General features: G+C 36.4%; 1 protein-coding gene across 1 annotated transcript in view; it reads right to left on the reverse strand.

Moving 5' to 3' along the window:
- The window catches only part of LOC149420241 (uncharacterized), a 357,399-nt gene that overhangs the window by 100,167 nt on the left and 239,915 nt on the right, over nucleotides 1-17,317 (reverse strand). Inside the window, exon 2 of the mRNA XM_089636326.1 lies at nucleotides 5,093-5,254. Coding sequence (XP_089492452.1) covers nucleotides 5,093-5,254 — 162 coding nt within the window. The remainder of the gene's footprint in view (nucleotides 1-5,092; nucleotides 5,255-17,317) is intronic.

Here is a 17,317-nt window from a genome sequence, read left to right on the forward strand (position 1 = left end):
TATAATAAAGTTTAATCGGATAACATTATTTTATGTATTTTCGTTGTGTATCAATGCACACGTACATAATAAAATGTAAACATTATATTTATTTATTAATTGGACAATTTGCATAGCGCCGCTTTTGTGAGATATCACCTCAGGGGTGTAATATTGTAATAATCTACCTTTATATATAGATTTTTACTCTCCTGATGAAGGTGTATATAAAATCTAACTTTAAATTTTATTAGATACAGTAACAGTTTTAGGTAAAGAATTACCACTAGTTGGAGTAAAATTCACACCTTTTAATTAAACCGACTGCTAATCTCATCGCACAATTACCCTCCTTGTATTCATAAACACGGGTACAATTAATCAACATGTAAAAATCTATTATTTAAGTCAACTTTGTTATAACTATATTTAATTGTGACAAACTATACGATATTGATTCAACTTATAGACATTGACGGTTGTAACACATATTTAAGCACTGCAAGTCTCCTATGAGCTAATTATATCAGGTACGATACCAGTTAATATCAGTTGTAGACAATAATAGTAGTCAATAATAGTGTTACATTTGAAATAATCCATCACAAATACGTAAAATTTCATTTATTTAAACAACTGTCATTCTTATTATGCGTAAATTTAGCATATTATTATACATTAACTCCTTCCTGTTCCGTGTTTTAACTATATATACTGACCCTCTCTCTGTGAATGACCTGATATCTATCTATTATGTAACTGTTGTTAATATCACTTAAAGTGGGCAAATTCTAAGTAAGTGCCGCCCGCAGGGCCTAGCAGAAAAAAACCCGCGGAGCGGGTTTTTAACTGCTAGTTTTAAATATAATGCGCTACAATATTTATCTTTAATATAAATAAATGAATATTTTGTAAATGCTAATAAAACAAAGATAGGTGTATTGTTATCCATAAAAAATAGACTCAAATCAAGAAAACTCAAGTGCATACATACACACCTTAAACAATTATTCATCATGGTGTCAACCAAAAGTGAAAAAATCATCATTGGCTGTATCTACATTCCCCCATCTTCCGACGCCCAAGTATACAAGGACCACTACTTCGAAATCGAAAGAATCAGAAGGAAATTTCCTGCCGCCACCATGATTATGACAGGAGACTACAATCTGCCAAATGTCATATGGGACATAGATAACAATAAAACTTCTACGACGGACAACATCAACCATGGTTCTCATGAGATAATCGAGATATCCAATTTTCTAAATCTACGACAGTTAAACTATATACTCAATATTAATTCTCGTCTTCTCGACCTAGTTTTTTCAAATTCTTTATTTGTTAAAGTATTCGCATCTATTGAATCTATACTCCCAGTAGACAAATATCACCAGCCTCTACTGATCGAATGCAACAGTTCAATTTAAAAATAAATCCATCGGCATCAACAAAATTGAACTTCTTCAAAGCCGATTATAATCAAATCACTAATCTTTTATCTTCAACTGACTGGAACTTCTTGGACTCTGAAGAAAACATAAATGAAATGGTAGATAAATTTTACTCAATTTTAAATAAATCTATTGATTCGCTTGTACCTGTCTCAAAAATGTATGTACATAACTATCCAAAGTGGTTCAGTAACGATCCCATTAAAATAATTAGAGACAAAAAAATAGCTCATAAAATCTACAAATCAACACGCGATCCTATTGATTACGCTAAATTTAATGAACTCAGAAAGTCAACCAAAAAAATGTCCAAGCAATGTTATAAAAAGTGCATCGACAACTGTGAAGAATTAGCTCTTGCCAACCCCCATAACATCTTTAAATTTTCAAAACTACTCAACAACAATGACTCTGGTATTCCCTCTAACATGTATTTAGATAAAAAAAAACGGCCGATAATTCCCAAGAAGTTGTTAATCTGTCGAATTCTTCAGTAAAATCTATGCTTCTACAAACAACTCACCAATGCTCAACGCCACAACACCTAATAATAATAACATCGATTTCAATCAATGCATATTTGAAGAACGTGATATAAGAATAAAATTAAAATCCCTTGACCTTAACAAATCGGCTGGTCCTGATAACATTCCACAAATCTTCTTATCGAAATGCTCATCAGTATTGACTTATCCTCTAACTAAACTTTTTAATTTGTCCATAAAAACTGCAATTTTTCGGATAAAATGGAAAACAAGCTTTCTGTCTCCAATATTCAAGAAAGGTGATAAATCTGATATATCCAACTATAGACCTATCTGTATCCAGTCGTCAATCCCGAAAATACTTGAATCTGTCCTGCTCTCTAAACTCTCGCCTGAAATCAATAAAGTAATTTCACATCGACAACACGGTTTCATAGCAAAAAGATCTACTCTTACAAACTTAATGATATATCAGGAATATATAACTAATTCCATGAACAATTGTCTTTAAACAGACGTAGTGTACACAGACTTTAGTAAGGCTTTCGACAAAGTCTCGCATAAAATTCTTTTAAACAAACTAAGATCCCTAGGTATAACTGGGCATATTTTAAAATGGTTCGAAAGCTACCTATCACAAAAGAAAAATACCAGTAAAAATCAATTCACATTTTTCACATCACTTTGAAATCTTCACCGGAGTCCCACAGGGGTCACATCTGGGCCCAGTGTTATTTTCCTTGTTTATAAACGACATAACTTCTATCTTCGATGGAGTTATGATACTTTTATTTGCGGACGATTTAAAAATTTACAAAACAATAACTAATCATAATGACTGTAGCGTATTGCAATCAAATCTTGTGAGGCTACAAGAGTGGTGCACCCTTAATGAACTGTTTCTCAACATTGAAAAATGTCAATCAATAACTTTTACCCGAATCAAAAATCCCATTAAATATCAATTTAGCATCAACAACAATGTCCTAAAAAGAGTCGAACAAATTAAGGACCTTGGTATATTATTTGACAGTAAATTAACTTTTGTTCCTCATATAAATGAAATAACCAACAAGGCCATAAAATGCCTGGGGTTCATTCTGAGGACGATAAAAGGATTTAAAACAATTAATTCCTTCAAATTGCTTTATATTGGGTTGGTAAGAAGTAATTTGGAGTACAACTCAACAATCTGGGCTCCATTTTATAAGACTCATCAGCAAAAAATCGAAAGAGTACAACATAATTTTCTAAGGTTTATTAATTACAAACTTGGAATACCAATCGAAGAACTTAATTACACATGTCTAATGGAATTACTAAACCTAAGCGATTTAACTACAAGACGCACAGTGAGTGACTTAGTTTGCCTTTTCAATATATCAAATGGCAACCTGGACGCCCTCGATTTAACGAGCTTAGTTAATTTGCGTATACCTACCCGTGATACCCGTTTAAATGCTCTATATTTTGTCACCAAATCTACCAATAATTACTTCGTAAACTCTCCAATTCAAAGGCTTCATACACTTGGAAACAAATATAGTTCAATCGATGTCTATCATTTCCAATCGGTTTCCAAATTTAAAACCAAAATATTAGAACTTTTAAATTAAAACGATAAAAATCTAGCTATTGCACTTCTTATTGAATTATTTTCTCAAGATTGACAAAACAGGCTTATACCTACAAACTATCATGTTTAGATTTGCTTTGTGCTTGGTTTTATATGTCTAAAGGTGAATGTTATATTATTGCTTTACTATTCTATATCTATAATCTTCACAATATTTTTTTATATAAACTATGTAAAATGGCTGACCGATCGCCCTCGATTTAGCAGGCCACTACAACCAGTCAAACGCAGTATTTTTGTTAACAATAATACCAATAATTATTTCGTTAGCTTTCTAACTCAAAGGCCTCATACACTATGTGTCGTATTGTATCTTGTTACTGCTGCCAAACTTTACATTATTTATTAACTAATTTAAGTCTGTATAACTTAGGAGTAGGAATATTCCTATTTTTGTACTATTTACTTGCTGTTATAATATGTCAAATGGATATGGTTATATGTATTTTTACTATTACTTTTGTGAACTTGCAATCTTCAGAATATTACTTTTTATAAACTATGTATGTAAAAGCCCAATGGGCGTATAAATAAATAATAATAAAAACAGTTCTTACATGTTTAGCGGATTTAGAAAAAAAACCTTTCTTCTTCAATACAAACGTTTATTTATTATTTTTGAGTTTAACGTTTTCGTTAAGTTTATTTTCTTTTAGGCAAACCACAACATACATAAAAATACTGTTTACAAAACATGAAAATACTAATATTTTCTTGTAAAAACTCCTCATAAAATGAAACAAATTTTCAAAACAAATAATGGAACAAAGTCCACAATATTGACTAGTATACACAATATTTGAAGAATAACGTTTCAGTCCAAAATACATTTAGCTCAAATAACATTCTTTAATGAAGATTTTTTCGCTTGCCCACCTAATTCCCTGGTAAATAAAATTGCGTAAATATTCGCCCTGGCAAAATATTTATGCAGGGCAATCGGAAGGGGTGGCAGAAACCTTATTAATTATTAAATAGGGAGAGGGAGCGTTCACCAACATTGGGGGAACCATTTTAGCCTGGGAACTTAATATAGGTTCGGTCAACGCGCATAATTATATATATGAACGTAACGTTATTTCGTGGTAACACGCAAACGATGCTTCGTAGCAGAAGAAATTCGCGATACAAATAGGCAGGCTTTGATGCAATTAAAGTAAAGTTATACCGCGGATAGCTCCATTATTATCTCTCCCCTATCACTTTTTATGTTTACTTTGTTTCCTCTCGGAAATAATGATTTATTTATTATTACCATGCATTCTCAAAGTACCCAAAAGCCACTTACGTAACGTGTGTATTTCTTCTTTCTCCTTGTAATAGTTTGTGTTTACATGTAGTGAATAGTTTATATTGCATCACTTAAATGTGTGAAGTGTTAACCTCGATATATACTATTATCCTAGTGAGGTTAATTATTAGGTTTTGTTTTTTTCTATAAAAAATATATTTTATTTTTTTTGATGAATGTTTCCTTTGAAATTTCCCGCTAAATGCGTTATTTGTGAAGAAAAAATCTTATTGTAATGGTGCCTTACCAACAGTGGTGACCAGCGTGAGGGCGTACAGCAGGCTTCCAGGAAGACCCCACTGCGGGTCACGGTCCGCGCGCGCCCCCGCCACCACGGCGCGCTCAAACCTCCGCAGCTGCGCGTGCACCAGGCGAGTCCAGTTGCGCTCGTACAAGACATTCAGGCGCTCTGAAACAAACAGATATGCTTTTTTATTAACAGTTATTTATGGTCGAATGGCGCGCAATCACTGCGAAACAAACATATTTCGTTAGGTTTTGTCTTTTTTATGTTTGATAAAAACCATAAACGGGTAAAAAAATTTCTAGAACATTGTAGTTTTTTAAAAATGCTCTTTAAAAACTACGCTTGATTTCAAGATAAATATTTAACGGAGACAACTAAGTTTAAGTAAACATGCACAAAATAGATTTATAGGGCGTTAGTTTGGACTATTTTGATAATTTATGCTTATTATCTATCTTTCAAACATAACTTTGATTGAGAAAAAATTTAACTTTAATGCATATTTTACCATCTTTCACGGCATAAATAGTTATTTCTTATTGGTAGCCACTAAGTGGAAACTAAATGTTTTTTTTTCGTATTTTATCATATTTATTTACATCATTTTAAAATACGAACTAAAATTTATTAAAGCCATGAAAACTTCTGATGTATGAATGTGAATGAGACAAGGAGTGCGTGCTGGCCGAGTTGCTTGGCGGTTCGTCCTCTCTGCCTACCCCTGCGGAGAAATGGCGTGATGGTTAGTTAGTTAAAACTTGATACCTACTCAAACAAAATTTAAGCGTCAGAATGCATCGCGTATTATGTGCACAGATGAGTCGAAGCAATGAGGACCCATTTGAAATGGCTCTAGCCGTGATGAGCTAGTTGTCACTTTTATTAGGTCCCGATCACATCGCCTCTGTCACATTTTTCAACGTCACGTTTAGGGTTGGTATTTGTCAGCTTTCAGATAGTATCTACCCCTAGGCCAGCATCCCTCTTGAGCTGTTCCAGGGTGGTAATCTATGCAACATTAGTCAACATTACGGTAGCATACTTTGAGGCTGTTCTTTTATGAGCCTTTCTGAAGTTATACCATAACCATAAAACTTGAATGCACAAGTTGATGGGGTGCAAATGGTTGTTTGAAGTGTAATTTTTACACGGGTCTTATCGTTCTATTAACAAAATCTCTTTTACAAAAACCGATATTTTTGGAATTTTCCGACTTGGGTAGAATTTTTAAAGGCGTTATTTGAAAGGAATTGATAAGATTTTTATAAAGAACTGTATTTAAATATATACAATTCATACACCAGTATGTAGTCGTAATAATCAGAGCAAGTGCTGTTTTTCATACTCAATATTGGGGAACGTTTTTAATGCATTTAATGCTGCGTATCAAAGTGAGAAAAAAGCGCGAGCTGAGCCACGAATTATGGGAAAGAAACAGAGTTAAATTTTTCTCTTTTCTTTTTTCATTATTTTTTCTAAATGTTTTTTTTTTTAAATCAACTACATATGTATGCCGGTCAGTGGCTGAGTTGGCATCGCTTCACGGTTCCACCCAGCGTAGCACAATGTTTCGTTACGCACAAGCTAGATGGTAAAAAAAAAACCAATCAAGTACTTAAGTATAATCAAGTTACCTATCTGTGGCATAGACTAAATTAGACTAGACACGGCATATTCATTTAAAAATAACCCCAACACAATTTTGGTTTGGTTCACGAGCACATTTATGAAAAGGCCCACACATTTGTGTCGCAATGCGAAATGGGCACTGTGCATTGCGTTTTACCTTTTGTTGGTCTAGTCTAGAGTAAGCTATTTTGCTTCTCAGCTATGCTGGGCAAGTTCATTTTTTCAATCACAAAAATAACCCAGTTCCAAATATTTAAATTTGAATTATGTCCATATTACAACACCTCTGACAACAAATTCTCCGTGGTTTCGCTTACGAGTTTGAACGCTTGTACAAGGAGTTAAAACAGTTGGGTTATTAAGTTCATCTCCATATTTGTGACGTGCGCTACGTGGCGTTATTTTTAAAATGAATTTAACTAGACAGGGCTAATCTAGTATAATACATCACATAAATGATCTGAGGGGTATCTTTAACACTAATATATCGAAAATTATGTATTAAAAAACAATATAATTTATTATTTTATAAGCAATAATTATTAGCCTGAAACACTCACCCACATTGAAAAATCTGATAAAAGATACATGACGCCAACGGGACAATAATTGTTACCCTTTGTGCTATGCATAAAAAATCTTGTCTTAAAACATTAGCTTACCAAAAAAATTATAATTAATATAATTTATGTTTTCAAAATTACTGTTCAGCAAAAAAATATATAATTTTTAATTTTATTACATATTTTACCAATCTAATACTTTATGTCGTTTTTGGATTTGGTCATTGTATCTATTGGTCTAATCGTAGCTGGTATTGAATTGCAAAGTTTGCAAGCTATGCATTTTTATTTAATTTTTTTTATTTAGATACAATATTTTTTTACATTTCATAGTTATCCAGTAATGTTGGCCTCACGGGTGGCTTACCCATGCTTAAAATACCTTTGTCCATGTGGATTTAGCAAAAAGAGTTTGGAGAAGTTCTTTGTCTTTGACTTGGGTTTTGTGTATAAAATTTGTTGATTTGTGTAGTGTTTTGTTGTTTTGGTGCAAGCAACCAGAATGGTTCTTACAAAGAGCTGCTTTATATACATAACATTGATAGTAGTGAATATCATATCATTGCTAATAAAAAGAGAAAGTGCTTTCATGATGGGATCTTTTGTGCTTTCATGATGGGATCGAGTTATGAAGAGTCTGTTGTGGCTTGTATGGGGCGAATTGCACTGCGTCGTGAGTTCAATTCCTCGGCTGGCTAAGTCCTCCATCACGAAAAAGGCAATATTTTCTGCTTAATGCGTTGGTAGTAGAAGATTTTCAAATATTGTTATTACAGGTTATTATTAAACCGAGAATATTTGCCTTTCTTTAAAATAAAAATCCGCGAATTAATAAATTCATTTGCGCATCTTCGGGTTTTGGTCAGATAAACCAAAAACTTAATTTCTTTATTTACTTCTTTTGTTTTTTGCTTAAAAAGACCAGCAGGGCGATTTATATTGCCAAATTAGCAGAATTATACATTTCGAATAAAAGATAAAGAGTTTCGCGAGTCAGAATTATTACACTTAGTCACGGAAGTAATTCGTAAAAGCAAAGTTGCATTGAAAGTTAGAATAAAACTACTGCATCGCAAAAAATATAAATTAATCTTTGTACGTTTTAAAGAAAATAAAAACGTCTTAGAAAAACAATACCTTCTCAGAAAAAACGTAATCTTCAAATACCTAAGGAGTTATCTCATAATTAAAGTTCCTCGGTACAAATTTACGAATAATAGAAGGTTTTTCTTGATATTTCCTCTGACACTTAACAAATATGCAGATGCTTACCTTAAATGTGGTGTTAAGGGCCCACAGGAAGAAAGGATAAGATATACAAAGGGACGGAAAAAAGGTTTAATTAATTGAAATGGGCGGTGTCCCTTGAGCATTAAATAACTGCTTTTGTCTGTTTTGTTCTTGATCTCGCATTCTAATTGAAGCTACACAAAACACAAAACACGATACAATTCCCTAGAATAATGTGAAGCTGAAATAATTTAATAATTAGCCACATGCAAAATGGGCGCAAAAAGTCATTTTTAGATTGCGTTTGACTTTAGGTCATTATTTTTCGCCTTCGGAGGGATTGTGTCACATTTTCCTTTATTTAGTGAATAAGAATTTCTGTGATCTTATAAAATATAAGAACTCTTGATTTTTGCCAAATCAGTTTCAATTTTTTTAATAATAAAATATTATATTATATATAGGTACTTCATTGCTTATCTAAATTCTTCACACAACTGATTTAAACTTTACAAATGACACTTGAATTCAAAGCAAACTTGTAAGCCAGATTACAAGCAGGATTAACTAACAATTAATTAACTGACAACCGAAAATAGAATGTTTGATTATATTTTTGACAGCCTCCGTGGTCGAGGGGTTAGGTTCTTGACTAGTAAGCGAGAGGTCAAGGGTTCAAATCAAGTTTTAATTGGTTCATTTAATAATAAATACAAATAACTCTTTAAATAATATATAGTAGATTCGTAGTAGGTTCCGGAGTGGAGGTTATTCTCATTATCGCCCTGGTGCAAGACGACCATTCATAATTGAAACTTTGCTTGAAATGGCTTAGGCTGTGTTTGATGACCAGATCTGAATAGTCGTTTACTTTCCCCTTCCTCTTTCCCATCTTCTTCTCCTCCCCTCTACAAACCTAAATTAGGGAAGCAATAGCCTCACTGGCTTAGGAACAGTTAAAAAATCTTATGTTGTACGGTATTATTAAACCAACTATTTTAGTTTCTAATACTATGATTCCCAATGTGACACCAATTCGTCCAAAAAGATGAGAAATTCTAAGACAGAATAACATTTTTGGAAGGTTTTTCAGGACCACTTTATTTCACGTACGAATATATATAATACGTGATTCTTGACGTGTTGCACTTTGTTTTGTTTCTTTCTCTCTCCTTTTCTATCCTCTGTTTTTATACTTGAGCATTATTTATTTTTACCAATGTATTAGTGGATAAGTACCTTCTTCTAAATTCTTCCCTTGGCTCAGTGCTTATGTGTATTTCCCTGTCTGTTTCATTTTTGTTTCTTCTTGTTTTCTCTACTTATCCTCTATCTATGCGTGTACTGTTCTGTAAGTGACACTTATAATTATGATATTTTTCGTCGAGAGTCATTGCTTCAATAAGGTAATTTGGGTCTCTATCTTGTAATAGTTTAAAAGACTCAGTACTCACTTTATATATCCTTGCACATCGTCTGCATCTGTTTCTCCAGATTTGTTTGTTACATCTCGTAGCTATACCAATGGTTAGTTAACAAATGGTTTAAAATCAAAGTTTAAATATAGACCACCTTCCAAATGACTAATGTGGAAACAGTTTCCCCACTACAACGACCTTAAAAATTTAAATAATATAACAATTAGGTAAACGTTACATTGTAGAAATAATAACAATAGATTGACTATAAGTGGCTTCACTACAGTTTGATAACGCTTTTGAAAGGGAAAACACAAAAATTACACAGCAGAACTTGCTTATAAATATATAAACTCTTTCGGTTAAAACTTGGCAGTTCAAGAGAGAAATCCACATAAATGACGATGATTGTGCTAGTACTACCTTCAAGATCGTTAAATCGGGTGTGTAAAGAACAAGTAAACGTCAGTAACAATTCAGAAAAGATCGCATTTCCCGAACCTCTGTTTGATCCGGGATACTTTGAATTGCTAAGCTTCCCATCAAACGGGATGCTTCCCGGAAGGATTGATTGACTTTCCTTTCTAGCCGGGTTCGGGTCAGGGGGGGCAGAGGGTATAAAAGCATATAAAAATATTTCAAAGAATAAATGATGATTTCGCACTCTCGATCACTGTAACAAAGCATTGTATGAATAGAGTGGTCTCTTGTCACATGGTAAAGTAAATACGGTGAACCTTTCTCAGCAACCCTCAGAAACCTATCGTACCCATAATGAAGTCACAATGCAAGTCACAGGAATCAAGTCAATTTTCCAAAGATTTAAAACCATCGGTATTTACTCAAAAGTCTCTCTTCATAATTTTACATGTATTTTCAGGGAGCTGGAAATGGAAATCGCCGCTGTCAAATTCTCTAAGCCTGGAGTGATTTATTGAAAGTTGGGGATAAAGCTCCGGCTCGTGGCAGCGGCCGGCCTAACAGGCTATTGTGGGACGGTGGTTTACGCATACACTCTCTTTCGACTTGTTGAAGGGAAACACAGCCATCAAAACCACTTCTGTATGGAAATCTCGGGAAAGGAATATATCATCACTTCAGCGTATCGAATTTTGAATAAATATGTATCAATATAATATTGTAACCGGGTAAAGAATTGACGTCCAAGAATGAGATGTCCATAATAAGTCGCAAAAAATCAAATATATTTAGTTTAAATAAAGGTATGTAGGTACTCCGTGATTTATTAAAACAAAGATTATAAGCTCTTTTACACTTCAAAAAATACCATATATTTTTGTATATTGTAACGTCTTACTAAAAAATGGGTATGTATAATTTGTTATGTATTACAAAATCTACCTTAAGTTTTTCCCTCATATGCAGAAAAATGATTTTTGAATTGTGCCTAACACAGTGACAATTCAACACACTTTTAAAAAGTGCTATAAAGTCGTAATATATAATTAGAAACGTTGAAAAAAACATCTTTAAACCTAACCTAACCTAACTTATCTTCTTAACCAAGTTAATAAAGTTTTTGTTTCATCACTTACCATGACTTTATATAACTTTTTAAAGATGTGATGAATTATCATTTTGATTAGTTATCCGGTTACCATAATAAATACGTAGTATGTATAAATTTAAATTATTATAGACCTACATTTCTTGTCTGAAACATTGCGTAAATTGTCGAAAAGATTGTAAAAAAATCAACTCACGTATCATATTGAAAATAATAAATCACTTAGTCCTAGCCAATTTGGATCTAGAGAAAAACTAGGTAGATGCCATTGCAGAAATAACTTCAACTATATACCATGCATTGGATACAAAAAATGCCTTTGCTTTTTCTAGATTTACGTAAGGCATTTGATAGTATCACACATACAAAATGAATTAATAAATTAAGACAATGCCATACGTTGTAATTCAAAATCATGTTTTTTGGTTTGAAAATTTGGTCGTCTAGAAATTTTGGAATTTGGTATTCCGCAAAGGACTGTCATTTTAGTTTATAATTTATGTTAATCAAATGTTTAAGCTATCACTTCATAGTAAACTCATATCTTTTGCTGACGACACTGCAATAATTATCAAAAAAACATGGAAGGAGATTACCAATGCAGCCAATCAAGACATGAATGTTATCAAAAAATGGTTTGATAACAATCTATTAACACTTAACACAGATAAAACTTATAATATTCCTTTCTCTCTACAAGAAAATGTGCCAAAAAAAGACATTAAAAACCATTTTTTTGTAATTACTGAGAGAGTAAATAAAAATAAATAATAAATAATTGTAATATTTAGTTATTGAAGACAATATGAGCGATTTCTAAACAAAAATCTGAAACAGACAAATCAGAATAATAAAGATATATACAGATAGGGTCCCATTAGCTCAGTTGGTAGGGCGGTGCCCCGGCAAAGCAAAGGTTCTGGGTTTGAGTCCTTAACTAAACAATAAACCTAATTTTAAATATCTCGTAATCTTAAAAGATAAAAATGTGAAATGGAGAGACCATATCAACATCACAGTAAAATGGAGAGACCATATCAACATCACAGTAAAAAGGAGAGACCATATCAACATCACGGTAGAATAGAGAGACCATATCAACATCACAATAAAATGGAGAGACCATATCAACATCACAGTGAAATGGAGAGATCATATCAACATCACAGTAAAATGAAGATACCATATCAACATCACAGTAAAAAGGAGAGACCATATCAACATCACAGTAAAATGTAGAGATCATATCAACATCACAGTAAAATAGAGAGACCATATCAACATCACAGTAAAATGGAGAGACCATATTTATATCACAGTAAAATGGAGAGACCATATCAACATCACAGTAAAATGGAGAGACCATATCAACATCACAGTAAAAAGGAGAGGCCATATCAACATCACAGTAAAATGGAGAGACCATATCAACATCACAGTAAAATGGAGAGACCATATCAACATCACAGTAAAATGGAGAGACCATATCAACATCACAGTAAAAAGGAGAGACCATATCAACATCACAGTAAAATGGAGAGACCATATCAACATCACAGTAAAAAGAATAAGAAAACTTATCAATGTCTTCTATAACATATTAACTATAACTTTCAATTTGGTAGGCGGGAATGGGTACCGCCGCCCTGGGAACCATTTATTGGATTACCAACACCTCTGCCACAGGTCACCCCAAGTGGTTCGCTACGTTTGGTGACTTAGCAGGGGTGCCCGGGTTCATGGGTTAAGGTTTGCCCAGGTCTTGGTGGCGGGTGCGTCGGCCCACCTTCTGCGTGGCGGGCCGGTTGGGAGATGCTGGTTGAGGGAGACCCTTTACAACCGGTTACCGCTGTCCGGGCCGCTCGATAGTACAGGGGCCCGACCCTCAGGCTCACGACTAAGGGTGGGCTGCCCCATCAGCGAGTGAAAAAACCCCGCCACTGCTGTTGTGCCGGTTCGTGACCGGAGGGGACCCAGCAGCAGCGTTTGGGGCGCATTGGATGCCCTCTCCAGCCGGACTCTCCCAGCCTATCGCCTAGCACCGCAGTGGGTGGGCTGGAACCAAACGCTCATCACTCCTGGACAGCCTGAACCCCATATTCCTACCCACCCCTCATACCTTTCCTTTCCAGACCTTTCCTTTCACCTCCTACCCTTATAAAAAAAAAAAAAAAAAAAAAATTCATGAACATACAACACAACAATTTTAACATCGTTACAGCGGCGAGTAGCAGGCGTCCCCGGTGCGGGCCAAAACTGTTGGTAAATTTTGCCAACATTCGCGGCCTGCACACAAATTTAAATTCCGTCCATCACCATCTTTTGTCCCAACGTCCCAACTTTCTTTTCCTATCCGAAACTCAGATAGCCGAGCCGCCAGACTCCTCCTATCTGGACTGCCCGGGCTTTACCCTCGCAAGCAAATTCCGACTGAAAGGAGGAGTCTGCCTCTATAGTCGAGCTGACGTCAACTGTGTGCGACTATTGAGTCTGGAAAACTCCAGATTCGACGTAATGTGGGTGCGCGTCAATCTTGCCAGTACGGCGAGATTCTACGCATGTCTATACCGCTTACCGAACCATAGCGAATCAGACACTTCCGAGCTCTTCAAACATTTGAGCGATACTATTGATGATCTCTTGCCCCGCTACCCTTCGACCGAGTTTATTGTTCTGGGGGACTTCAACGTTCATAACGAACCATGGTTGAAGTTCTCAGGCCCAACGGACTCGGCTGGCCGACAGGCGGAATCCTTTGCCATTTGCTACGGATTAGAGCAATTGGTTCAGGAGCCTACAAGGGTTCCTGATGTCCAGACTCACCGCTCCAATCTGTTAGACCTATTCTTAACTACTGTGCCACACGGTTATAAGATTGACGTCACAGCGCCTCTGGGATCATCTGACCACTGCCTAGTGACGACATCAATCCCCGTTAGCCTCAGACCAACCAATGAGAGGCTGAGGAGAAAAGTGTGGCACTATAGGTCAGCAGATTGGTTCGGTATGCGGGCCCATTTCAACGCTTTTCCGTGGTCAGCTGTTTGTTTTCGGACTTCGGACCCTTCAAGATGTGCCCAGGAGATTGGTGAAGTCATCAAATCGGCGATGGATGGCTTCATACAATCGACTACTAAAGAAACTGGTGTGGGCTCAAAGCCGTGGTTCAGTCGACAATGCTCCGAAGCAGTCCGACGAAAAAACGCGGCTTACCGAGCCTACAACACATCTCGAACGCCCGAAAGCAGATCAGCATACAACAAATCGGCAAAGGAATGCAAGAGAATCATCAATAGGTCGAAATTCGAACACGACCTGCAGATCAGCAAAAAGCTGGCTGCCTGCCCGCATGGCAGCAGAGCATTCTGGTCGCTTGCGAGCTCAATAGGTCGAAATTTTTGCAAACCCAGTTTGCCACCTCTTACCAGACCTGACGGCTCACTAGCAAACACCGCCACCGAAAAGGCAAACCTTTTAGGGAAAACGTTTGCGGAAAACTCGACCCTCGACGACGGGGGTGCTGTTCCGCCGTCGGTTCCTCACTGCGGCTTCTATATGAAAAAGCTGAGGATCCGGCATCGGGATGTACTCCACGTCATACGGGGGCTCGATGTTAACAAAGCTAGTGGACCTGATGGAATACCTGCCCTGGTATTGCAGAGGTGTGCTGCGGAAATAGTTCCAGTTTTGACAAAGCTCTTCAAAATGTCCCTGAAGTGTGGCACTGTGCCCTCTGGTTGGAAAAAAGCGGTCATTCACCCTATTCCCAAGAAAAGTGACCGCTCCAACCCGGCCAACTACCGCCCCATAGCGATCACATCAGTTCTGTCCAAAGTGATGGAACGTGTGATCAACGACAAACTGCTCACATACCTCGAGAAGAACAAAATTATCAACGACCGTCAATACGGATTCCGGCGGAACCGCTCATGCGGTGATCTTCTCGCGTATGTGACGCATGTTTGGGGGCGGTGCCTGGAACGTCACGGTGAGACCCAAACGGTCGCACTAGACATATCCAAGGCCTTTGACCGGGTCTGGCACCGAGGACTTGTCAACAAATTGCATTCTTACGGACTTCCCGCATCCCTGTGTACGTGGATTGCTGACTTTTTAAGGGATAGGTCGATTCAGGCGGTTGCTGACGGTTTCACCTCTTCCTCGCACTCCATAAATGCTGGCGTCCCACAGGGATCGGTTCTGTCTCCGACTTTGTTTTTGTTGCACATCAATGACCTTTTGACATGTGCACCGATTCATTGTTACGCGGATGACAGTACAGTTCATGATAGCTTTTTGTTTGACAAGCCCCCAAAGGGCACACAAACTCCAACGGCTCGGAGGGCTTTGAAGCAGAGAATGGACGGTTATCTCGAGAGTATTTCCTCCTGGGGTACAAATAATCTCGTCGAATTTAATGTTTCAAAGACCCAATCCTGTCTGATTACGTCTAAAAGGGATCCAAATGATAATCTAGTCTCCTTCAACGGAAGCAATCTTCCGAACAGGCCTTCCATTGATATGCTTGGTGTAACTATAAGTGACCAGCTCAGGTACGGGGGCTCCATCGAAGCCAGAGTAAAGTTGGCCTCTCAGAAGCTGGGCGTACTGTACAGGGCCCGCAGATACTTTAATAGTACACAACTGCTCACCCTGTACAAATCGCAAGTGCGCCCTACTGTCGAATTTGGCAGCCATCTCTGGTCTGGAGCCCCTAAATACCTGAAAAAAACCCTTGACTCTGTGCAGAAACGGGCGGTCCGTTTGATAGATTCCCCAATCTTAACAAACGGACTGCAATCTTTAGAGCACAGGCGTCAAGTAGGTATGCTGTCCTTGTTCTATCGGTATTACAATGGAAGATGCTCTGAGAAACTAGCGTCATTGATCCCTTCGGCACCGGTGCGTAGTCGGGATACACGCCAAACGCGCGCCCAACATTTGTACACAGTTGACACTTGTCACATGAGAACGGGTCGCTTCTACGATTCGTTCTTAAGTTCAACAGCTCGGCTGTGGAACGAACTGCCGGCCTCTGTGTTTCCTCCCTCCTACAACATGGGACTCTTCAAGACCCATGTTCACTCCTACCTCTCCAAAAAAAGACCCTCCACACAGCATCCCCAAAGATGACATAGGCCCCGAGGGAAATTATTTTCTTCAGGGCCTCCTGTGTGGAGAAAATATAAAAAAAAAAAAAAAAAAAAAATTAAACAAGAAAACTGCCAAAACTGACTATTTTGTATTAATACAGCCCATATTGCAGTATGGTATTATTGGGAGGGAAGTGGCCTTTAACGTTACTTTACAGCCTTAAAATTATCCTTAAGAAACTATATGACTTCCCGAATTAGAAATATTTCTGGAATTTAATGTACCAACTATTACAAAATTGTATAAAAGTAACACCTTATATCAAATTTATAAAGAATATGCCATCAATAAAATTTACCACTTAGATAGCATAAGCAATGGAATTCAAAACACAGGGCCTAATAGCCATCCCAATGCTAAGAACGACCACGGCTCAACACGACTACTTGTTTTTAGGAGTGAAATGGCACAATATATTGGTTCCATGCTTCAACACAGTGACTATTCAACACACTTTTAAAAAGTGATATAAAGTCATTTAAAACGATGAAAAATTTTTTTTTAACCTAACCTAACCTACTTAACCCAGTTATTAAGTTTTTGTTTCATCACTTGATATTATTGTCCAAAAACAAAATTAAGGTAACGAGAAACATTGAAATTTGAATAATTCAAAAAGAAAATTAACTTCCTGAAATTGTACAATTGATATATTGTACCCTTAATAAACACATAAAATCTATATTAACTAGCATTAAAAAAA

This window comes from Hesperophylax consimilis, chromosome 10, assembly GCF_061612785.1.
Source record: "Hesperophylax consimilis isolate HC1 chromosome 10, BYU_Hcon_1.0, whole genome shotgun sequence".
Lineage (NCBI taxonomy): Eukaryota > Metazoa > Arthropoda > Insecta > Trichoptera > Limnephilidae > Hesperophylax > Hesperophylax consimilis.